The 25,641-nt window shown below is 32.4% G+C and overlaps 2 protein-coding genes across 6 annotated transcripts; both read right to left on the reverse strand.

The window, feature by feature from the left end:
* Positions 1–3,746: 3,746 nt before the first annotated feature.
* On the reverse strand, positions 3,747–10,936 carry LOC113864403 (phytochrome B). 4 transcript variants are annotated; one of them, XR_003504839.1, is made up of 6 exons: positions 8,640–10,897; positions 7,099–7,906; positions 5,440–5,733; positions 4,615–4,835; positions 4,120–4,545; positions 3,747–3,918 (listed from the first exon to the last, which is right to left on the reverse strand). XR_003504839.1 is itself a non-coding variant. In XM_027498076.1 (5 exons), the coding sequence occupies exons 1-4, from the start codon at positions 10,711–10,713 to the stop codon at positions 4,619–4,621; spliced, it is 3,393 nt and encodes a 1,130-aa protein (XP_027353877.1). In that variant the 5' UTR covers positions 10,714–10,897; the 3' UTR covers positions 3,747–3,918; positions 4,615–4,618. The 4 variants fall into 4 exon arrangements, 2 of the variants coding, with proteins under 2 accessions (XP_027353877.1, XP_027353864.1); XM_027498076.1 differs by lacking the exon at positions 4,120–4,545; XR_003504841.1 differs by lacking the exon at positions 3,747–3,918 and having other exon boundaries at positions 4,064–4,835; positions 5,440–5,636.
* A 3,722-nt stretch (positions 10,937–14,658) lies between these two features.
* Positions 14,659–21,939, reverse strand: LOC113866577 (ATP-citrate synthase beta chain protein 1). Of its 2 annotated transcripts, none has more exons than XM_027501405.1 (17): positions 21,555–21,763; positions 20,584–20,713; positions 20,368–20,470; positions 19,952–20,017; positions 19,508–19,631; positions 19,290–19,424; positions 17,621–17,681; positions 17,472–17,548; positions 17,189–17,344; positions 16,971–17,099; positions 16,690–16,822; positions 16,460–16,587; positions 16,133–16,238; positions 15,940–16,016; positions 15,647–15,717; positions 15,260–15,544; positions 14,659–15,025 (listed from the first exon to the last, which is right to left on the reverse strand). In XM_027501405.1, exons 2-17 carry the CDS (start codon positions 20,681–20,683, stop codon positions 14,950–14,952), a joined length of 1,827 nt encoding a protein of 608 aa, XP_027357206.1. In that variant the 5' UTR covers positions 20,684–20,713; positions 21,555–21,763; the 3' UTR covers positions 14,659–14,949. The 2 variants fall into 2 exon arrangements, with proteins under 2 accessions (XP_027357206.1, XP_027357202.1); XM_027501401.1 differs by lacking the exon at positions 21,555–21,763 and adding an exon at positions 21,806–21,939 and having other exon boundaries at positions 14,660–15,025; positions 20,584–20,702.
* Between the last annotated feature and the right edge of the window lie 3,702 nt (positions 21,940–25,641).

Here is a 25,641-nt window from a genome sequence, read left to right on the forward strand (position 1 = left end):
TGTTTATGTCTATCTTTCATAAGTTGTATTTTAGGCTGAGAACAAATAAAAAGAAAGAATGTAAGTGTTAATATAAGAAATAGGTTTTCCTATAATATAAAGAATGTATTACATAAGCTATTAAAATGATGTTTATATATTTAAGGATGAAGTAATTAAAATTAAAGGAAATTTTAATTAGAATTATTATTATTTAATAGAAGTTAGATACAAGTTTCTTTTATAATTAAATTATTATTCAACTAAGAGTTTATAATAATTTATCAACATTCTCTTTGTAATAAATATTTATAAATATTAAATTATATATATATATATATATATATATATATCACAAATGTGAATTAGATATTTTTCATAAAAACATCATTTTAGACTTAAAAAAATATTTAGAATATATTTTTTAACACACTTTTTTAAATATACTTTAAAATTTATTAAGAATTAAAAAAAATTTATAAGCCTCGCCATTAATTTTATAATTTTTTAAAATTTTAATCAATACTTAAAAATGTGTTGCATATAATATATTAAGTTTATAACACTCTCTTCTAAATATTATATATATATATATATATATATATATATATATATATCTTATTACTAAAATTTTATTGAAATGAAATTTGAAGTGAGGAAAAAAGAGAGTGCATAATGCATTAAAATTAGTACGAATATTAATTGGCTTTGTTAAAATCTTTGTTGAGAAAACCTGTGAATCAAATCCATAGAGATCAGAGTGAAGTTGGGCGTTAACCCCACCAATTGTAAAAGTCATTCAATTTAAGACTTTTGAGTTGCACACTAATCTTATATATTAGTTTATAAGATGGAGAAGCAAGTAACTATTTATGAATAATTCTATCGAAATTTCACTTCACCAAACTTATCAAACTCAATGATATGTGTGTGTATATATTCTGTTTTTCAATGTATCGTTCCTTTAATTTTGCTACACATGAAACGTATATTATTTTTATACAAAGCTTTTAGAATTTCTCTACTAGAAGGTATTTGCACGATTTAAAGAAGTGACAATAATTGTTTGTTTTATAGGAAAAACATTAAATAACTTGTTTGTAATTTAACATTGTGTGGATTAGATTAATATGCACAAAATATTTAAATTTTTTCAAACTTATTTAATTCTCAAATCACTAATACTTAAAATTGAGATAATATTTTTCATTATTTTAAGAAAATTTCTATAAAAATGGCTCTAAGGGCACTTGTGAAGAAATGAAAAGCACTACCCCTCTTCTTATTTATTTGCCTATAGAGAAAATATAAAATTTTATATTATTTATAATTTGTATAAAAGTTCAAGATAACATTAATTTTTTATTTTTTTTTGCTAATACTTCTCTGCTGATATAGGAATTCTAAATATAATAAATAAAGCATTTACACTAGTTAGACAGTTAAATGGTCAAAGAGGGAAAAAAATAATAAAGTATTAGGTTTCTTGATTTGTATAATTTTTTTTTCTGAGCATATAAATAAAAATTGGTGTAGTGGAATTTTTTTTATTAAAAAAATTAAATTGAGATGTATTAAAAATCAAAGGGAAAGAACATTTTAACTACCCTAAAAGTATGGGTTAATGTTTTGCCTAGAAAATTTATTTAAACTGTTGACAAATTTATTGATACCAACTAAGCTGATTAAACTTCTCATTTTTAATAAATTCAGGTGTTGGATTCTTTTCGTTAGATTTAAACAAGACTAAACTCTTTTCGAGAATATTTCTCCTCAATAGTTTCATTTGATTATTTGCTCATTTTTATTCTAATATTTTTGTTTTTGGAACCTATTACCGTTTTGTCAATGAATACACATCTTTGTGCAAGTAAAATGACGGTGCCTTTCATGGAATTTATTTTCCAAGCTACCTATTTTCTCCAATGCCCAGGAGATAACAATCAACAAAACAAGTTATAAAAGGATCTTCCAGTAATGACTCAAGATACTTAACTATTAAAGAAGATATATAGCCAACATATTTTTTACCGTCTTTATGGTCCTGTCTATGTTTGTTGTGAAGGAGTAATAGCTCAAAAGTTTGAATTTTCTTTATATGAAGTTGTCCAAAATAAAGCCAATATTTTTGGGCACCAAGTTGCTCAAAATGATATTTGCTTCAAAGTAGTCTGGTGCTTGAATGCCAAGAATCCAATGCCTAAGTGTGATGAGGAAATCCCATTAAGGGTCTGTCTAGTGGTTATGATAGGATAAGAATGAATATGGTAAAAGAGTTGAATTAAAATAAGATCGAATAAAAATATAATATTTTTTTATTATATTCAATGTTTATTGCATATTTTAGAAAGAAAAATATAATATAAATATATAGAAAAAAAATAAGATTATTCTTTTATTTATATTTATTAAATTAAATTTTATTTTTTATTATGTATAAGTTATTTATTTTAATTTTAAAAATATAAAAATAGAAAAGAAAAGAAGAGAAAGAGGAGAAGGAGTAATATAATAAATTAAGAATATTTTGAAGAAGTCAATTACTATTATTTTCTTCTTCTTCAAACTCAGTTATATTCTCAAGATAATAGTTATACTAATTTAATAATATAGGATAAATAACATAATAATAAATTAATCATATCACTATAGTTCAATAAACACTTGATTAAAAATAGATATAATGTGCTATCTATCCTATCTATTATTATTACTACTACTAAACAAAGTCTAATTGTATTTGTGACTTTAAACAAAAGAAAGAAAGAAAATAAAAAATTATTCTAGAGACATGTAGCACTTGAAATATACCTTAGTTTGATTAGAGAAGCTTGAAAGATCAACAAAAAAAAATGCTAATAACACTCATTATTATTAATTATAATTTATTGAAAACTAAAAAAATATGAGAGAGAAATATTAAATTAAGAAGGAGAAAGACTTAAATGATTTTTGAAATTTTCAAAAATTTTAACTAATAATGAAGTATGTGTTACAAAAAGTATATTAAAGAATGTGTTACTAACATTACTCAAGATCAATTATAAGCTTTTCTTTTCTTCATTTATTTATTAATCAAATTCCTCTCTTCTCACAACTAAAGGACAAAATTACTTCCTTTTTTTATTACTTTTCATTTTTGTCAACGTGACTAAATCCTTAATTAGGGATAATTTAGATTATGTAACGAATGCATGCTTCTTAATCTATTTTTACCCTTAAGATTTGAGAAAATAATTCTACATCATGTTTCTTTGGATTGGAAAACTATAATATAAGCTAGATTTAGGATATATTTCCATTGATTTGTTGAATTTAAAATTTATTTTATTAATGGACGTTGTTATCCATGCCTCTTGCCCTATTAACTTCGATTACTGGCTAACGAATTAACAGTCTTAGTGATTACAGGAGATTTAACTAACTACAGAATCAGTTATTAATTTACTAAGTAGACTTAACCGTCAAAGCTGTCTCGGATGATCAAATTATAATTTACATTGCATATGAACGATAAAATGGAATCACATTCTAACATCTTCCTCTTTGATAGTTGAAAAACCGAAAACCAAGTTTGGTATTTTGGTTGAAACGTTTCAACTCCAAGTGCATTTTTTTTTGGGTGTATACTTCAAGGCGTTGATTTTCAGTATTAGGTTCATTTCACTTGGTTCAATCCGCTATTTGATCCGTCCAAATAGTGTTAATATAGTAAATCAGTAAGTGGTCATTTTCATCTTCCTGTATAAAAATAAACAATTCTCATGCTTGTGATTTTGAACGGTGAACCAAAGGAAAGAACAAATGCTACCCAACCTTTCAAGTTCATCAAACCCTTCACGCCGGAGCTCTGTACGGATATCCACTCACTTCCTAATGCATTCTAAATTGGCAGTTGTGACTAATTCATCTGCTAATGTGTTGAGGAATATAGTAAATCTGCAAAAATACACACAAATACAGATAAAGAAAAAGAGGTGCAGATTCATTCTTTACTAAAAATAAAAAAACTAGCCTTCACGAAGTTCCAAAAATTACAGAATAACCCAGCTTTGATTAAAGAGGAGGAAGGGATTTACAGGCGATACTGAAAAAAATAATAAGGTAGGGAGTAGGAAAGCAATGTTACAGTGAGCAAACCTTGTTGGAGGTTAAGATTTTACAGTTATTTGCAAACTTGGAAACATATGGTATAAGGAAGTACTTTCAGAACCAAGAACAATGCAGGAAATGGATGTAGTTCAATCCAACCATGGATTGGAGTTCACGGCAGCTGCTAATGAAGTAAGCATTTGCTTGAAAAATTTTCAAGGACACCCACTTGGCCATGAACATATATACATATTGGCGACACGGCATTTTATCTACTCTGCATTTACTTTATCAGTAAGATTTAAGGTTACATTTAACTACAAAATAACGCCGCTCATTGCTGTACCGAACAAGTGTTGTCAGGGCGCAAAATAACAATCCAATTTGGTAGAATTACATGTGACCGAGATAACTAGCCAAATCAGCTTGCTCAAATACTTGTCCCTTTAAGTTGCCTCGTTAGGTGAGCATTATCTATGATAACAAACTAACAGTGAGCATGAGAGGCAGTACCTTTGCTTTTATCTTACAGCTACAAAATACCTATTTAACATTTTTTAGAGCTTTTCCGTGTCAAGGGTAGTTCAAGAAGAACAAAGAAGTAGCAACGTTCTGCCTCCCTGATATATTGGACTTCACCGTTCATTAACTTTAGAATCTTCCTGCTCATGCTCAGCCCTAAGCCTTCTTGAGTCGCCCACCGACTGTTATGGAACATGTCTTGAACCAATTCAGGAGGAAGACCTTCACCTGGACATACCATCCTACACAAAGAAAATAAAATGAAACACAATTAGTCAAATAGTATCCACTATTTCCACTTAAATAATAATAGTCAAGTGAAAATTGAATGTACAGAAAAGCACCATTATTTTAGCACTAAATTACAAGTTGCTAAACCTATACATCTAAGAAGTGGAGTAATACAATGTATTTAGTTAATAACCAGCATTTGCAATTTTATTTTATTTTTTGCTTTTGGATAGGGACTTTTTTTTCTTATTTTATGTAATCTCTTTTCAAGAAATTTTGTGCAAAATGACAAGACATCATAAGGGAAGCCAAAAAAAACCTATTTTTAGGTCCAGATAGACTTATAAGCACAGGGAAAGTCTTTCAGTAATCCACAGCTTAACAGTCTTACTTAAAAGATATTGCTGTCTTTATCCTTCCAAGGGTGAAATCAGATGGGAAATTTTGATTTTATGATATGAATCTAAAGAGGTTCAGAATATTCTAGTATTACATTTGTCATATTGAGACAGGATTTAAACCTGAGGCTCTTATGAATCAAGGTTGCGATTTTCATCTGTAAACACTTATATAAAGAGAAATATAATAAAATTACTTGAAGATCAACCACAATACCTAAATTCAGCATGGAGAAGGGTGAGCCCATCTGAAATTTGTTTTATTCTTGGACGTACATGAATCTCTACCCAGCCGTCTGGAGATGGTGCATAGCGCACCATATTCAATAAGAAATCAGCCAAAATTTGTTGAATCCTCAATTGATCACCATAAACAGCTAATGTCTTGATTTCTTCAGGAATATCACGAATCAACTGTAAATTTCTTTCTCTTAGCAATAACATTACTTGGCTAACAACTGCATTTATGACATTTCCAAGCATGAATTCACCCTTTTCAAGCTCCAGGGACCTAACTCCAAAAGGAAAACAAGACATGAATCTTGCCTTTCTCTAAAGAAAATCAATGCAGTAAGTTTAAAGGGACATTAAAGCAAGTAAGATAGTAAAGCTAACTACCAAAGGCTGCAAAGCATAAAATGCAAGCATCAACTCCCTAGCAAAGCATGGAATATCAGTATAGAATTGATAATTGATATTTGCACATACCAATTCCCCAAATTTGCATATCCTAGTACGAAGACAGTGGTGTATATGTTTATGTGATTGAGACATGCTTTGTCTGAGTTAGTCTATTTTAGATCATCATCATATAAGACAAGTGAAATTGATACAATCATTGACAAACATGTAAAACAGGGCATTTGAAAAATTTCTAGTCACTGCTGAATGTTATCAGAACAAAGCAAAACATTGCCAAACTTCATGACAAATCGATAAAACATAGACATGGACAAGGCCCGTCAGAAAACAGTGTTCCAAAAAAATTAACTTGGTTTGCAACATTATGATAATTTTCACACTTTTTTGGAGAGGTGGGTGGGGGAAAGTACCAGAAGAGAAGATAATAACAGCATCATAATAACAGAATACTTGCAAATTCTAGAAAGCACAATAAACTATGAAACATTTTTAACCTCAGTTATAATGAACACTATGAAAAGGAAAGAAGGCTACAAAATAAATTATTAGATAGCTAATAATATCCAAACAGACATAATTAGATCTTCATCTTATTATGATCCACAAAACTACGATAAAACTCTGTTATCTTTGTTTCCTATATAAATCTTCGAAAAAAGAAAACAAAGTAACATTTTTGTTAATAAAAGGGAAAACAGGAAACAAAAAGAGAAATTGTTTTCTTAAAGTAAACAGGCTTAAGATATTCATCCACTCCTTCATTATGAGATAAAAAGTAATTTTAATATTCTTCATCAACCAGTCAGCATATCTAATAGTATCAGGATTATCTTTTATAAGGGAAAAATAACTATATAACGAACTTAGTAGCTATATTAAGTTTATATTTTTAGCATTACTAGAGTAGAGAAGGTAATTTGACATAAAACCGTCAAATACTTTTGATTGACAATTTTACATTGACATTATTGTTACAGGACTGTTGAGCAAGCAATAAGCACCTTAAAAAAACTTGGTACGCCAGTCCCATGTCAAAATACCACTTGTTCTAAAATATTAAGCTATTATATTTCAACATAATACAGCTTTGAATTGTTAGTCTGTAATTTGTCACATTCAAGCCTTTCAGGCTTTCATGTGAGGGATGTTCGATTTATATAACCAAATGATAGAACTCTTACAGTCATCTTCCAGGACAACCAAAACGTTTTAAATGATTGCTCAGAAAACTCACCCATCTTCGATTCTTTCAAGATCAACGTCACGTATTATCTTTAACATTTGCTTCTCACAAGCAGCACTAGTCTCAAGAAACTGCTTTTGCTCATCGGTCAAGCCTGTAGCCTCCAAAAGAGAGTTTGTAAAGCGTATGCCACTCAAAGGATTCTTTACTTCTTGACAAATATAAGCTAACTCTTTCATCCTAGCAAAGCAATTCTTTTCTTGTTGTCTCTGGGCCTTTAGTGCATGTTGAAGTTCAGGAGTCACAACTTGCAAAAAGCAAAAAGCACCAATGATCTGGCCATCCATGTTAACCCTCTTATTTGCAGTCAGGAAAGTTTGTATATACTTTCCATGACGGTCGAGAAATGAAAAAGGGAATTTATCAGTATCTTGTCCCCCATGCGCATTATGCAAGACAATCATGAACTTTGTTATTGCATCTGAACCCTTCAACTGACAGCAACTACCAAAAACCTCTCCCACCAACATTTTTCCAATGACATCCACACGACCCCAACCAGTTAGCTTTTCCATGGCAGTGTTCCACTCTAAGCAACATGTGTTATCATCCGATGCAAAAATGGGAGGGATCAATGGATTTGGACTATGTATAATAGCCTTGTAGTCACCCTGTATGTTGATGAATTTGTCCATCACAATTTTTTGACTAGTAACATCCTGACCAACAAAGCACACTCCAACTATATTATTTGTATAATCTTTGCTGGAGCAAGCATTCACCACTACAAAAACTGCCTTATTTTGATGTTCTGGGCCAAACGTCCTCATTTTTATCTCAACATTCTTATCTTCTTCACCTGTACTAATTAAATTCAAGTTATGTCGTTGTCAACCAACTATCAACAACTTAATTTTTGTCTAAACTAGATGGAGTTTATAACAGCAGGTAGCAGTTTACTTCTAAGCTCAATGACTTATAGTCTGCCTGATTGAGTAGGTGGAAAGTATGAAAGCAGAAAAGTGAAAATTGTTTTCAACTAAAGTTAGGGTCCAAAGCAAAATTGATAACATTTTATTTTCCAACATCATACTTTTGTTATATCAAGCAGGTATAAAGTGTTTTTACATTCCCAATTTTCCACCCTCCCACTTGCCCCTTACTCAAACCAAGTAGACCCTAAAGCCTAAATGAAATAACTGCTAACCCACACAGGATGACACTGGATTAGACTGTGAAAATTTTCTTTTCTTCTTTTCCCCTTTTATAAGCTTTGCATTATATTACATGCAGTTGGATTTTATGCCAATGCTGCCATTTTTAATGAATTACAAATGACTGAACCATGAGGTGCATATAGAGCATTCATTAATTGAGCTCCGGATTTTGTAAAAGGCAACTATTTATCTTGCTATGAACTATTATTATTAAAGTATCCTGTACACCTAGCAAACTTCTAGCCATCATGTTTACAAGTGAAACTTTGGCAAAAAAAAAAGGTTAGATTGGCATGCTCTTCTGGATGGTACAGAGATCTCCTACCTAATCAACCTAATGAATTAACCAGAAAACCAGAGTTTCAGAAAGGGTACCTTTTAAAGCACGAGAAAGAAGCTTGCCCACTGTTTCTTCAGACTCCTTGAACACAAGATCGTGGACCAAGGACTTCCCCATAGCATCCTCAACTGGGAGTCCTGTCAATTCTGAAACCTTTGCATTCCACCCATTTATGTTGCCATCAAAATCAACAGCAAATATGGGAGCAGTGGCTGTTTCTATCAACCTAACCATCTCTCTGGCCACCGAGCTTAGTTCATCTACCCCTTGCAACTCTAGTTCCACCAAATGGGAATGCACAACAGCCTTAGAATTGCTTTGCTCAGCATCCTTAAATGAGTCACGCAGAATAAGCTGCAAAGAGTGAATAGCATCCATTTCTGCATTCTCCCACGGCAAACTACGGCTTTTTACCACTTCTAAAAAAGCCTTGAACGAAGAACGAGGATGCATTCGCTGCCCATCATCCTTGTCCTCTGGGTGATGCTTTGCCCCACCCCATTTGATCTCTTTTGCTGTGTGGGACCGAAACCAGAAAAGAAAATCCTTTTCCGTGATATAAGCAACAGCCATCCCACAAACTGCATCCCCTAGCGAGGCAGCCCCAGGATAGCCAGCATCAGCCAGACTATCAGTACTCAAACCCGTCGAATCTCCATGGAAGGCCAACAGCCACTCAATGATATCCCTTATCTGAGACTCTGTCGGGGTGACACCCAACGGGCAGTAATTTCCTTGGTAGTAAAGAGCAGCTCCATCACACTTGACCAAGTCCATAATACTAGGAGTCTGAGTAACAATGCCAGTAGGAGAGTCCCTAAGAAGCATGTCACACAAGAGCGTCTGCGTTCTCAAAACCCGTTTCTCCAATGACTGCGCTGCCAACTGAAGCTCCATATTCAACTGCAGCCCAAACGCCTGCATCAAGAACTCACAAGCATACCTCAAGGGAAAAGGAATACACCTAGCAGAAGTATGATGACAAACAACAAGCCCCCAAAGCCTCATGGAACTCCGACCTCCAACACCTTCCTCATCATTCCCATTAATAATAACAGCCATAACCAACGAAGCAATCGACCCCATATTTGCCATGTACTGAGCATGACAACCGTGTGGAGCACGAAGCGTAGACCCAACCAAACACAGAGGCTGCACAAGAGCCTCATCCTGAACCACCCTCACAGGCGAAGCATGACAATCCACAATCATCCTAACCCTATTCTGCTTAAACAAAAACCTCGAAGCTTGAGGAATATCAGTAGCAGGATAATGCAAACCAATATAAGGCTCCAAATCAGGCCTCTTACTCTCAGCAACAACCTCACCATGCTCATCCTCATGAAACCTATACACCATAACCCTATCATACCCTGTCAATTCCCTAACACTCTCAACAACAGTGTCACAAAGAAGCTTAACATCTCCTCCAGGAAGAGACTGAAGCTGCGAAATGGCGCGAACCGCAAGCTTCTGCGACTGCACCGCACCTGCAATGGAAAGTGCAGGATCTTCCGTACGCGCAGGTTCCAAATCAATGACAATACCAACGTCAATTCGGTGAAGGATACCATAGAAAGGCTTACCGGAGGTTCTAGAATGGATCCAAATAGGGTTCATGAGGCTAATTTCACGCGCGGTGAAAGCCTTCTCGAGAAGCAACGCGCTGGACGGAGTGAAGAGAGAGCGAACATCGGTGGCGAGAGCGAAGGGTTCGAGCTTGTCGTCGTCGAGAGAGGGAACGGACTGAGGAGTAATTCCGAGCATGTCGCGAGCGTTTTCGGAGTAGGCGAGGATGCGAAAGGAGCGTTCGTCGACGGCGATCATGGAACCGAATGGTTGGATAAAACCGCCACGCTGGATTTTGAGAAGGTAAGCGGTTATTTGCTGCTCCGGCACCGATTCCGACGTGACACGAAGCGATTGTGAATAGTCAAAGGATTTTCCTGACTCGCCGGATTGTTCGAACACGGCGTGGAGCCTCGCATCTTCTGTGTACTGCGCTATCGCTTTGCTCATCGAATCGATGCTGTGGTGGCTTCGCTTCGTTCTCGAACTGTGAATTTGCGTCGGAATTGAGGAATTCGCTGCTCCACTTGCAGACGCCATTTTGAAGATGATGAAGATGAAAAGTGCTTTTTCCTTCTTCTTTTTTTTTTTAGGTTTTATTTATGGTTTGTGTGAAATTTCGGAGCAGAGAAGAGAGGGACTGAGAGTAGCTAAGAGTGAAAATAAGAAAGCAAGAAAAAGAGTGACTGTTGCAGAAGCAGCAAAGTAACGCTGCTTTTCTTGCTTGGCGTTTTGCCTGCACGCGATTTCTCGGTTGTGGTCTGAAAATAAAGAGAAATGTTACCGACTTTTGTTCTGTACATTGGATATTTATTTAAGTTAGATTTTTCAAAAAAAAATTGTAAAATATTCTTGTGTTAATTTAATGATAAAAAATAACATTAAACACATGTTTTAACAAATACAGCTATATTAAACACTGAAAAAATGGTGTTGAATAATAAAAAAGTCTCCAAACAAAGATAGTTATGGTTGAGACAAGAAAATTAGTTATAAATAATCTGTTTCCACTCTTCTAAATAACAGAATTACTATTTAAACTGATGAAGATTTTTGAAGCATTTAATTATGCACCACCTACCATTTATGTTGAATTTTTTTCAGCCTTTATTGTCTGTGTATGATTCCGTGGGTGTTTGTTTTTATGTTGAGAAATAGTTATTGGTGTTATGGTATTTTCTTGTGGCAGGACTTGGGTGAATTCAGCAGTGTGATAATAATAATATATTGGAGAGATTATAATGCTTAATATGTAATAATACTTCTTGGTTTAAGCCATTTTTAAACATATCCATTTCAATTAAATGTTGTTGCAAATTACACCATTTTGCTGTCTACAATTAATAATTCAACGGTTTGCTGTTACAATTGTTATTTCTTTTATTGTTTTTTTCACGTGGCATGATTCGTGGCCCGCTGACACTGGCATAAGCTTTACATCGTGTTTCATGCGAAACCCTGTCTTGTTTGCGGCGACTAAAACAAGCAACTGCAATGTCAGAACTCCTTCAAACCATATTTTAGACCTAGAAGATGTATTTTAAATTCTTGTAAATATTAAAAATAATAAAATTATTATTTAATTATAATATGCCATATATGTATCAATAATTATTTAAAAGTAATATACAATATGACATGTTTGAATACATGTAATATATAAAAAAAATTATTTATAAGATTTTCAAATCTGTGAACTTTAAAAGTAACAAAAAATATTTGATAGATGAAATTAAATTTAACCACAGGCGTTAAAAACATACTTTATCATTTATTTTAAGTGTTTAAAAAATAATTTTAGAGTAGACAGAATAATTTTAAAATAAGTAGAATTTTAGGTTTTTCATTAATTAGTAAAGTATCATCATCTTTACTAAAATATCATCATCTTTAAACATAATTTTAATTTTTTAACGTTAATTCTTTCATAATCAATCTTTAAAATAAAATTTTACTAAAACAAGAAAAACAAACAGGTTCTGAATAAATGTGTCGAATAGAAATTTTCATTGTTTATAATTTGATTAATCTTACTCACAGACATTTATAAATACATCATTTCATATATATATATATGATCATAGTAATTCTATTTTATTTTCCACGCATCTACACTTGATTTTACCATATAGTTTTACATGTGAGACATAAGATGGTGTAACTAGCAAGGTTTCATATTATTAACAGGATTTAATAACTTTATTTAGTTAAAAGAAAACGCAGTTAATCATGCATGCCATGTTACTCAGTAAAATTGCTTTTTGTATCATCATTTTATTAGTCTTGCTAAGAACGATAAAGTTAACTTTTAAAATCATTAAGGAAAAAAATATATAATACAGTATGTATACAAATGCTTTTCGTTGATTAATCGAATAATGCTTTTATGACAATGCTTTTCGTTCATAGTATGAAACTTAAGCTAAGCTAGCAGTGGGGGCTAGAGGAGATGAATGAAGGAATACGAAGCAAATAATGCCATGTGAAAAGGTGTTTGAGTCAATTGTTGAAGATAGATGAGGCGATAAAAAGTAGCAGTCGAGGTAATGGAATGGATATAATTCTAATACTAGTACTGAAGATTCTACGAACAAAAACAGTGGTAGAGAATAATTTTATCAACAACCATACACAACAATGATGGGGTTGAAAGAAATCACGACAACAATAGTACCATTATTGTTATTGCCAAAAAAAATTATATGCGAGCCTTAAGAGTTTTAGTAGTAACAATGTATGATGATTATCACCCCATTTATAAAAAAGAAAAGAAAAGAAAAAGAAATAAAAGATAACGATCCTGATGAGACAAGATAACAATAATATTCGGGAGATTGTCTTAGCAAGAGATAACTTTTCAATCCTTTCAAAGTTCAAAGCATCTAAATGTCAAAACCAATAATTTTCTCATTTAAGGATGCCATTGCCAGAAGCTGGATTGTGAATGTGCTTCTAAAAGTAACCCAAAGGGGTGGGGCTACCTTGTTTTATTGGAAATCGTTTGAGCCAGTCAACAACCACCTTGGGAGTCACTATTGAATGTTGCTTGAGCAGAAATTTCCACTATAGGGGAAATAAATGAAATTGTTGTTGTTCAGTCAGATGGTTTATCATTAGGGAAAAACTATCATGTGGTTGTGTTGTTTGAATTTCACTATGCAACTAGACTTGAGCCGAATTTATTATAAAATTAATTCACAGAGCATGCCCAAACCTACTATGCTGTCCCATATCCTCCTGGCCTCCCAAAGTGGCTTGGATATTATTTCTCTATCTTTTTGTATTCAGCTTTTCTCATAATTTCCTTCTCTCTTATGATTAGTGTAATTGAAATGAAACACAAACTAAGAAACATAATTATTTTCTCATGTATTTTCAATTTTTTAAATTTCTAAATATTCTTTTTAAAATTAATATACCATTAACCTATTTATTGTTAGTGTTTGAAATATCGAAAAAAATAGTGAGATTATAAATGCTTGAAAATTGGTAAAATGATATCTCCTTTTAATTTGGAAAAATGCTAACTAATGCCTAGAACACTGGTTTGTTTTTCAAAGCATCTTAACATAATAATCAATAATTGTTTTTTTACTTTTTATTCATTAACCAGTGTCCTAAGAATATTAGTTAACAATAACTTAATTTTGATTTTTAATAATTTATTACTTGATTTTATGATAAATATGTAACATTAAGAATTAAAATAAGGATATGAGTGAAAAAATTTAATAGAATTTTAAAATTTGAAAACGACAAATGTACAAGGACAAAACTTTTCTTATAAAACTAGGATCATAGAGGAGAGCAATTTGTTTTATTTCAACGATTGGATAGGAGTGATTGAAATATTTCCACCGCTGTAGACCAGGACAACAAGAAATGACAAGTTCCTTCCAAACCAAATTAATCAGGCAAGTGGAATGCCAACGGGGCTTGTATAAATTTGAATGACGAAATTGAGCAAAATTAAAGCAGTTTTGGAAAGGCAAAAATATAAAGCCCAGCTATTCTCTGTGAGAGTGAATTGTGAAGTAGTAAATTGGGAAACTGTTTTTAACTTGTACTAAGGTTAGAGCCGAGTAATGCTACATAAACTAGTACAAAGCCTCCACGGAGCCTTTTAAGTAAACTTGATTTGATCTTAATTATATGAAAACTAATAAGAAAAATTAAAAAAATGCATTATTTTTTTTCCAGAATATTATTTTTCTTAACCTTTCTTCTGAAGGTGAGGATGGTATTACGGTTATGACCGCTGAAGAGATTTCACGTTTTTAACACCATTTTTTTTTCGCCCATTTCTGTCACAATACTAAACTGACCATAAATATTATAGTTTCAGGGTGGTCATGGTTGGGGGACGAGGAGGTCGGCTTGAGAAAATTGGCCACGAACGTATTCAAACCGTGTTTGTCCTTGGCGGTAACAAAACCTTCCATAGATTTGGCGATAAAATTATTATTACCATATCATACGAGTTTATGGTCGTATGCGGAATAAATGTGCTCGAACTTATGTGATCATTTCCTTTTAAAGCCACACTAGTAGAGCGATCAAAATCTTCATGAAGAGAAATTTAATTTTAAAATTGACTGAGTTCTTTTCCTTATGAAATTTAATACAACTTAAGAATGGATGACGGCTTTTCAACAATAGATCGTACAACACTAGTCTAACAGCTAAAAACTCACTCCAGCATATTTCAGATGCATGATTTCCCAAAGATTGCTAATTTAAATCGTTGCCTAGTTCTTACAGCCACACGGAACCTTCTCACTTTGTGTAGAGAACATCCTCCCATGGGTGACGGTAGAGCGGTTGCTTCAATCGCTTTTGGTCAAATGTATGCCTGAAAATTTAAATAACAATGAGACCAAGCCACATAATGGATTCACACAAGACATGTAATGTACACAACCAGTATCAGTTAGTGGGAGGACCAACTAACTGAAAGTGGAACACTCTGGACTATTTGTCCAGAAGAGAATTGTGGATTAAAAAACCAGAAAGGTCTAAAACTAACAATGGAATGGTGTCTAAAAAGTGCTGTTTACATGAAATACGCAAAATTTATTAAACTCACCCAATCAGACCAATGGAGCGTGCAAGCACAAAGAGCCCATTCAGATAGCCAATCTCCACAATTTCATCAATCTCTTGCTTGGTGAACATTCCACTACCAGCAAGAAGATCCAAGAAAAGAGATCCAATTGCACCATCTACGTTAAGAACTAAATTATTTGCCTTTGTAAGGGTGTAGGTTTCAACTTGAACAGCATATTCCATGTATTTCACGGAAGGAAAATGTGTGCGTGCAAACTTCTGAAGCAGCTCAACTCTCTTGTCTTTGTTGTCCCTATTCTTGATCCTGTTTCACAAAGCAAAACCAAGCTTCAGAATTTATATTTTTAATCTACAGCAACAGCAAGAAAAATATTTATTGCTTAGTTGAACAGATTGAAAATGTTACCTGTGCCCTATTCCTGGCACACGAATTCCCTTCTTCTTCATAGCTTCAACAAACTCATAAGGTGTAAGCCCCTGTGACATGACAAAGTAAGTAGAATCACGTGTCAGAAGAAAGATCAAGTTCATGGTGGGTGGGTGGATGGATGTGGAGACGCCATGGCCGGGGGGGGGGAGGGGGGGGGGATGAGTTTTGAATTTCCCCTTTCTTTTGGCCCAATAGGATTTTACTCTCCCACACACCAACCATTCTTATTCTTGTTCCAACCAGATTCACGGGGAAATTATTAATCATACCCTGTCATGAGCATCCTTGAAGTAGCGAGCAGCATCATCGATGGCACCCCCAAATCGAGGACCAATTGTAAGCAAACCTATTTCAGAAGCTCATTACTAACCATTTTATGGCATCATTAGCATAGAAAGTTTTGGTCACCCATTCAGATACTACGTTTACTTCACAAGTAGACAGATGAAATGCCGTATTTACCTGATACAAGACTGGAAACTAGGTCCTTTCCAGCCCTTGCTGTCACAATAGTATTGTGAGCACCAGAGACACAAGGACCGTGGTCGGCACATAGCATGATGCATATCTAGCCAATGTAATGTATCAGCAAGATAGAAGGTGGAAGATGGTATCAGTAGATTGCTTTGAAAAAAAAAAATTAAATGGGAAACTGACAGCACAAAAATATCTTAGAAGCTCAACTGTAGAGTGTAGAACATTTTCAAATACTTGAGACAGAGACAATGGCACAGCAAAAGGAAGGGAGGAAAGATATTCTTGGAAAGATCCATATTATTAATAGCTTACCTCAATGAACTGAGTACAGTAGCGAGGAAGGCTGCGTTTAAACCACAAAAGAGAGATAACATCACCAACACCATAACCCTTTTCAATAATAGAAGACATGGGTACACCAGCATAGCATGGCTCCTCACCTTCAGAAAATATTGGAAGCAAACTTTAGTTGAGTGCCTCAACTTGAAAGGAAAAAAAAAAGACTTATTTCTAAATTACAACATCAGTGGATCCCAACATACCTCTGTCATCCGAAATGGTGGAAATAATATGAGTAGGAGCACGGACTTTTCCACTCTTAATTGCAGAGTTAAGGTCCTCAGGGATTAGTGGAGGAGTGATTTCCTTCACTGGTGTGATTTTCCCATCTTCAATCTAACAAAAGATAAGCCAATAGGATATTACATCTAATTAAGGAAATGAAAGAGACTTATGTTAAATATTGTCCACTTTTGGGGATTAGGAGAGGGGAGAGAAAGTAAATTAAACATATGAGAAAAACTCAATATACATGCAAACTAACCAATTTGTCAAATGTTTCCTTAATTGCAGCTTCTAAAGCTTCATATGAAGTCGGAACAACAGCTCCAGCATCCCTTAGTGCCTGATTCTTTGCTTGAGCAGACTCCAATTCACCACCACTTTTAGCTCCCTGATTTATGTAAGTGCTAACAGACATTAAAAATGTTGTTCTTCTGTGACAAATTGAAAACTTAGTCAAAGTTAAGAGCTGTGACATACTGCATGACCAAATTGAACTTCAGATTTGAAGAGCCGTGCACAGGTTCCACTAACCCAGGCAACAACTGGTTTTGTCACTTTCCCAAGTTTTAGAGCTTCCACTAAAGAATACTCATCGCGCCCACCAAGTTCCCCAAGTACTACCATCATTTTAACCTGAGGTTTAACAAAAAAATCCAGACTGGTCAATGACCAAAAAACCTGATATGCTCTATATTCTAGTTGGTTGTTTATGGGATGCACACATTTTAAGTTGCTTCCAAAGGTAAAAAGAAAAATATACCTGTGGTATGTTGTTAAACCGCAAAACATGATCAGAAAGTGTGGAACCGGGGAAAACATCTCCTCCAATGGCAATGCCTACAGCAAAACAACATATAACTCAATACTAGCATTAGAAAAACTGAAAAGATGAAATCAGTATATAAATACCTTCATAAATTCCATCAGTTACACGGGCAATGGTGTTGTATAATTCATTGGACATCCCACCCTGTAATTCAAGGGGTTGTCTTTTCTCAGATAAATCCAGGCATACAATATATCAAGCCAAAATAAATGAACTCTCAAATTCTATAAAACACTATTAGGTACTCGACATTAAATAAAAGCAATTTTCATCAAAACATGTGATCTTAGCAAAAGAAGCTATTGCCATTATTTAGTAATAGAGAGAGAAGGGCGTACAGTAGCTATTAATGTTCAAGAACCATATCATGCAAGTAAAGTACCCATTCATACAATGTTGCCATTATGTAGCACCCTTCTCCAGTTATAATAAGACACATCAATACAAACCAAAAAAAAATAAAAATAGTCTAATCGCAATAAGTGACAATTACATGGAATATATGACACCATTGGATTCAGTCAAAAACCAATTTCTCATAAATAATAAGATACATTAGTACTCAACAATACTTATTATCATGTCACCATCCACTCAGAAATCTAATATAAAGATGAGCTTAATTTTTCACTAAAATATCTAAAGGCGTTCTATTTAGTTCTTTCATAAAGGAGAAATAAAATATTAATGATAAGTAAAAAAAATTGAATGATTATGAATGAGCTCCAATGTAGTTAAAATCAGGATTTTACTTTAAATTGTAAAGGAGAGTGAAAATCGTAAATCGAATGTAAGATTTTATAAAATTCATATATATGATATAAAATTCATATAAAATATCATAAATTAAGGAGAAAAACCTTCAAATAAGTAAAAGCACTTAAACAAAGTAGCACTCACAAATCATAATTTATTCCATAAGAATGTAATGCATCGACATGAGTAAAAAATAGACCACAAAAGAAAAAATGCAAGAAAGCAGCACTAGACTTGAACTCGCACACTGCTGCGTTTAGTTGTAGACCAGGTTGTACGCACTAGCAGGACTATTGAATGTTAGGGTTCAAAGCTGTAGAGGCAAATTGGATTTCATACAAAGGAGATATATGAAAGAAGCGTCAACTACGATAGAGTTCAACAAAAGAGGCTTTGAGAGGAATTTTCAAAATCAAAGTGAAATCTTGAAATCCCACGATTCGAGAGATTTTATGATTTAAATCACTCAACCAGGATTTTATCCATGGTTTAAATGTGAGACTTCCAAAATCGTAAATCGTAAGATTTTAGGATTAAAATCGGAATTTGAACTTACCTTGGTGAGCTCCACCAATGGCAAATGTTACATTTCAATTTGTCCTATAGCATCTACATTCAGTTTACTATCTAGTATCCACACATACTGAACCTACTCAATAACCTGTTAAAAATATTAAATATTCAAGAGACTGCCTAGAAACTACAAAATTTATCAGCAGTCTAGATGAACCAAGCCAAGATGGTCTAGTAAAAATAGGCAAAATTTTGGAAGTTGAATTAGCTCCTTACGGACAAATTGTTCTCTAGGTACTAGACAGGCACACATAAATGTATCACATCTAAATTCTAAAACTAAAATGTATGCATTTGCTAACATCTTAAATGCATTGGCAGGTCAGGATTATCCGAAGCTTTATAGTGGTACTAGAAGAAAAGGTGTATCTCAAGTGTGAAAAAGATAACATTGATATAAGCAGGAAACAAATAACTACATACAGATTTAGAAACAAATCCAACAGAACCAGGCCTGTAGAGCTTGCATTGAATTATATTGTCAATTGTTCCAGCAGTGTCACCAATTTTAAAAGCACCAGCTTGAATGCCTCCAACAGTAGCTGGGCCAATAACAACCTATCACATCATGAGCACTAAAATAAGTGTTTCCAGGTTATTATATACCTGTTAAGTTAGTCAATTTCCATTTCAACTCTCACCTTGTTGTTAGCCCGGGCATATGCAATCAGCTGCTTAGTGTCAGACTCAGGTACTCCTTCAGCAATAATAGCAACAACTCTAATTGTTGGTTGCTTCAAAGCAGCCATGGATGATGCAGCAGCACTGCACATAGATCAAATTGGACTCATTGAAATCATTAGGATTTTGGTAGGTAAAGAAGGGAATGAAAAAAATAGCAACTAAATAGTCTGAAATTGACATTGAGTTGATGTGACAAGATATGATATGAAATAACAATTATACATATTAATACTAGACTTCTTAAGGAAATAAATCACAAACTATGATGAAATATGAAGCCATTCCTAAAAAATCATACAAACTGATATTATGAGATCATTACTAGATATGCTAACGGTATTCATGCACTATTGTGCAACAAGATACCATAGACTCAAAATAATAGTAAATAATTAGCTGACCTTCTAAATGAAGCAAAATTGATGAAGACATCAGCGGTAGGATGTGCAGCGCAAGCTGCTTCAATGCTGAAAATTAAGTTAACAAAGAGATAAAACAAGTCATCCCTCAGACAAACAATAATGTCATGTACTAAAGTTTGCTATTGTGTATTCGCTGGTATGTTCCTATTGTATAGATTCCGAATGAGAAACTGTCATTCCATTCAATTGAATTGGGATGCCCTAAATCTCACATGTCTCTTGAAATGAGTAATATGAAGCTCAGAATTATGAATGTATTGAATACTCCCAAATAAAAGGCAAGGAGAGCATTAAAACAAAAAGTAAAAAATCGCCCTTCAGCTACAAGTAACCAAATCCCAGATTCAAGCAAACAAAAGACACTATTGGTTTAGAAATGAATGAGAAAAACATACGCAGCATGAACTGGGATGGCAATTTCCTCCTGACCAAAAAAGAGTTTTTGAAATCCCTCAGAACCAGGGTTAATGATTCCGGCAACGGATGGTGTCTCCCTGCCTACAAATACAAAATAATAGCTTCCATTAATATTAAAAACAAGTATTAATATCACTGCATGATATTCTCTAATCCTTTTGGAAGAAAATTAAGATGATAGAGCAGAGACAAACCACAAAGGAAGTCAAAATCAAGCATCCGTTGGATAGGAAGCTGCTTGTAGTTGTAAAATAACGCTTGTGTAGCACGGGAGAATAGTTGTCCGGTAGCCATGACGACAAAACAGAAAAATCTGAAGACAAACTATAACTTGTGCATTACTTACCATATTGCAGAAGAAAAGATATAGATGAATTTTCGCAACATTACCATACCCAAAGTTATATTTAAAATGTAATACAAATAAAAAAAGAAACAAAAAAATTAATAATGCAATACATTCTCCATATCAGTTGAAATCACAGTCCAAGTTCAAACATTAATGAACTACTTTAAGCAACTACAGATTCAACAAGATATCATCATTCACAACTATAGCCATATGAATGTGTAATCTCTAAATCGTCACGATCCAAACAAGGGAAAAACACCAAACAAGAAACAGTAGTCAAGGAAGTTCCATACTCCACAACTTGATTAACCAAATAGAAAACTATCCAAACATCAAAGGATGAAGTAAAAACCAATCAGAAAAGACGCATAAACTAGTGATGCAACAAAAATGGGTAGATCGACGACATTCCTAACGCGAGAAAAGCCAAAAACCAAAAACCTCGAGTTTTTGCGGGGAAAGAAGTTATGATCTCAATGAGAAGCAAGCCAGAATTAGAAATCTCTGTAACTTCACAAAGGAAGGCAACATCACACGCATCCAACGAAATTGATCACAAGAACAGAAACGAAGAATTGCACTATTTAATTAGAAAATTAAGAGAAGGAAACTTGTGAACGAAGCAGATCCACAATCGGAACAAGAAGTTTGCATTGCTGCAACCAAACAACACCAACTTCCAACCAACCACACAAGAGAGACATTAAATAATAATAACGTTAAAATCACTCCAAAGCAACCAAAATGCCAACGATCATCCACTCTACGAAAACAAAAGCCGCAACTACCAGCACAAGTCAAAGCCAAATCTACCTAAAATGCAAGTACGATCCACGAAACTTGAACTGCAAACAATCAACGAAAAAAAAAAAGCGACAAAAACGAGAAGATCGTGGAATATGCAGAGAGAGTATCCCTAAACACTCGCAGATATCGAATTTAGAAGCAAAGGAGGAAGAATTGAGAAGGACAGGGGAATTAAGATGAGGAAATGAGGGAATTGGAGATCTAGGATGGATGGCAAAGGGAAGAAGCATGGTTTGGTGGTTAGTTAGAGAGTGTACCTGATTCACTCGCCTGGGGAATCGGACAGGAACTGAGTCGAGAGCGAGTTGGAAGGGAAAGACGGGAAATGGAAGGTAGGGTAGAGAGGAGTTTATATAGTGAGAGTGGATGTGTGTGTGAGTTGAATATTTAGTCACGTGGAGCGTGGTAGTTAGCTTGTTCGCTGTACAAATTTTACTTAACCTCCTTTGTCCACTGTTAGATTCAAATCAAATTAAACAATACCAGCACAAGCGAAGTGGGAGGTAGGTAGGATCACTTTTGGCAATTGGCTGATCCTACGTTATTTTAGTTTTAATGTTTTTTTTAATATCAACATATAGAGCTTACAAATAATAACCTATTCAATTTTTGTTATATTTTTTTCATATTTATTTTTTTCTATTTTAGAAAATAAATATTATATATATATATATATAATTTGAAAAGCATAAAAACATATAATATTTTTTATTTAACAAGTAGAGAATTTTAAAAAAATAAAAATATTTTGATTTATTTAAATTTTATTGAAATTACAAGACATTACGTAATTTAAAATATTGCAATAAATTTATTTTTATTATTGGTAAAAATTATCCTTAATATACAAGGTTATTATAGAAAAAATAATTAATACATTTTTATATTTTAAAAATGACGAATAATTTAAAATAAATAAAAAGCAATTAAGTAATATATAATACAAAATAAATATATTTTATTAAATACACCAAATTAATAATAAAATAATTATTAACTATAGAAATAACAATGGACATAATATTGAACAGGTACTCCAAAAAAAAAAAAAGCTTGCAAAGTTATACAAGTATAAATACTAAAGTATTTATATCCAGTTACCTAGGCTATATATGTAATGTGTGCATGCTGTGGGGATGCAACTCTTATAAACCTTTTCAATTTTAATAAATTACTATTAATAATATAATTTTTTTAATATTTTGTATCCTCTAATTTTATGTTTTTGCACTCTCTGACGAATTCTGAATCTGCCACTGTGTGCATATATATATATATATATATATATATATATATATATATAAAAGGTCAATTCATATATGTATTATAAACAAAGCTCAGATGTAATTATTAAAAAGTATCATGAAATAATATTTAAGTTTTTTCCTTAAAATATAGATGGAATTTTCACAACGGATTCCCATAGCCTGAGGTAGGTAGCCCCTTATGAATGCAATCATGATCAAATACATTCAACACTGCAATTTAATAAGATTTCCACACAAGGATGAGTTAGGACACAAGGATTTTTGCGTAAACACTATGAAAATTAATTGTAGGGTAGCCGAGATTAATGAGAAGAGACCGAAGTTAAAGAATCCTAATCTCAATGACGACTTATTAAGTGGAATATTTATACTCCTACACGGACCCCAACTATTTCTGATGGGTTATTGTGCTTTGTGCTTAAAGGTTCTGATTAATTTTCAGAATGCAACTTCTACTAAAATGCTAAATTAAACTTTATGTTTTATATTATATTTGTATAATACAAAATTGAAAAGGAAAAAGTTGTTGGCCAGATGATAATTAGAGGACTCTGCTTGACTTCAATGGCAGGGAATGAAGGTACGTTGAGCCATAAAAAACAATGTTAGTACAGCTCAGCCATGGCCTAAATGTTGTTGGTGGCGTGAACTTAAAGTCAAATTATGCTACGTGTCTTGTTAATTCTTATTAATGCTATTGCGCTCAAAGGAAATTAAGATCGTGTGGGTAAAATTAAATGACTTAAAACTAGAAACCGTAATATGTTTTCCCATAAAAAAAGGGGATGAAAATATTAAAAGATGAAAATGAAATTAAAAATAATTAATATCATCAATGCTATTGATAGTTAGAATGCAATATTATCGTAAAAAACGTAATTTGGCATTTAAAATTTTCCATAGATTTGTGCAAACATTATATATTTTTTATATTACTTGTATAGGTAAAATTAACCTTTAAATTAACTTTATGCGATGTAACCCCCTCAAGAAATAAATAAATAAATAACTTTATGCAACTTCTCCGGTAATAGACAAATTTGATTCCACGTGGAACTCAAGCTAAACATAATAATATTAATTAATTACGGAATCCACGGGCTAATAATGCAAGCATTATTTTTATAATATTATTTATTTTAAAATAGAAAAACAATATTAACGTATTGATCATAATGTTCGGATTACTATATAATAAAAAACCATATTTTTATAACATTTTTTATAAATTATATTTAAAATAGCCTCAGTTTGATAATTACATTACCAATTTTAAACATTTTAAATAATATGTAAATTATTTACTACCTAAAAAACATAATTATGTTTTAAAAATAATAGTTTTATCTTAATACAAAATATGTTTGATTAATATAAACTTATCTTATCACAGTGTAATATAAGGTCTTGTTGCATTTACTATGTTTAGTCAAAATAGTGATAAATTGCGAGCGTGATTTAATCTTAAGCTTCTTTAGGGTATCTGATTTTGAATTTAAAAAAATAATATATATATATATATATATATTCTTATCTTAAAATTATAAATTTAAATAATTTAATTAAAGAGTTGTTGATAAAATTAATTAAAATTAAATTGAATATAATATTATATGTGTATTTGTCTTATAATTATGACAAGATAGGGAAAGTAACTTGATTTTTTGAAAAAATAAATTATAAGGTCATTAGTGATATTTGTTGAAGTGTAAGTCAATTTGGCCTTAATAAAATAATTTAAATATGATTTTACACTTTCAAATAAATAAATAAAGAGAAATCAATGCTTATAGTTGCAAGCATTGGTGAATGGATCCATTCGTGTAAAGCAAGGCTCAAATGACAAATATATGGTACTCTACATTTTGTTTGTTGTAATCTCCTATACTCGAATGATTGGAACTGATATGCCTTGAAAGTCACTCCAAAATTTTATGAATAGCAATGTGAGATTGTGATTGTGAAGAAAAGTAATTTAAAAAGTTAAACAAATATGCATTGTCAATGTCAGTGCAAATCAATATAATGGAGATTGTAGACCCATGCTTAAGTAAAATATGCATAGCATGGGAAACGAGGACCCCTCTTGTGTTCATTAAACCCTTTAAGCTCCTTTAAAAGAAACAAACAAGTGGGAAATTGTTCCATCTTTCTACTCTCAAATTATCAAAGGATGAGATAATATGTAATGGATTCCCTGAAGTGACCCCCGCCTAGTTAAACAATTCGGAAAGCTACAATTTTACGGGTAATATTAATATTTTTATTCTTGATTTTTTTATTTAAATATAATTTTAATTTAACTAATTTTATTTTATTATAAATTTTTAATTATAATGATTTTTATCATTGCAATTTGTGAAAAAAAAAATCTTTTTGTAATACTTTTATTGTAACTAAAATCAACAACTTCATTAAAAAGGACTTGAATTGAAGCAAAAAAGAAATAGAAGATTGAAATGCAAAACAACAACAAAAGAGATAAATGATTAAATTAAAATAAAAAATTATAAAATAAAGTAATCCTTTCCGATTCTAGGGTATACCCTACACGCATTTTATATTTAATAAAAAAATCGGTTCAAACTTTTTTAAATAAAAAATGAAATTAGTTATGATATTTAAAAAGTTATTAAAAAATCAATTTTCAGTGTCTGTAAAAATTAGTGAAAAAAAAATTAAGATAAAGAAACTTCTAAAAACAAACTAGTTTTAGGCAGTTTTGTCTTTTCACTTTACTTTTTTTATTTCAAATCTCAAGGTCTAGAAATATAGCTACGAGAAATTTTAATTTAAAATAACATTTTAGGCTTAAAGAATTAAGA

This window comes from Abrus precatorius, unplaced genomic scaffold (assembly GCF_003935025.1).
Source record: "Abrus precatorius isolate BTA unplaced genomic scaffold, Abrus_2018 Scaffold10, whole genome shotgun sequence".
NCBI lineage: Eukaryota > Viridiplantae > Streptophyta > Magnoliopsida > Fabales > Fabaceae > Abrus > Abrus precatorius.

Bases quoted from the DNA above. Each gene is read 5' to 3' on its own strand.
- LOC113864403 (XM_027498076.1), bottom strand. From the start codon at position 10,713: ATGGCGTCTGCAAGTGGAGCAGCGAATTCCTCAATTCCGACGCAAATT. The intron at 7,907-8,639 runs GTACCCTTTCTG...TAATTAGTACAG, and splicing joins TCTTTCTCGTGCTTTAAAAG to GTGAAGAAGATAAGAATGTT. The intron at 4,836-5,439 runs GTATTGTGGTTG...TTCTTTGTGTAG, and splicing joins CTTCTCCATGCTGAATTTAG to GATGGTATGTCCAGGTGAAG.
- LOC113866577 (XM_027501405.1), bottom strand. From the start codon at position 20,683: ATGGCTACCGGACAACTATTCTCCCGTGCTACACAAGCGTTATTTTAC. The intron at 17,549-17,620 runs GTATTTATATAC...GTTTTGCTGTAG, and splicing joins AACTGATGGAATTTATGAAG to GCATTGCCATTGGAGGAGAT. The intron at 16,239-16,459 runs GTAAGCTATTAA...TACATTGGCTAG, and splicing joins ACTGTACTCAGTTCATTGAG to ATATGCATCATGCTATGTGC.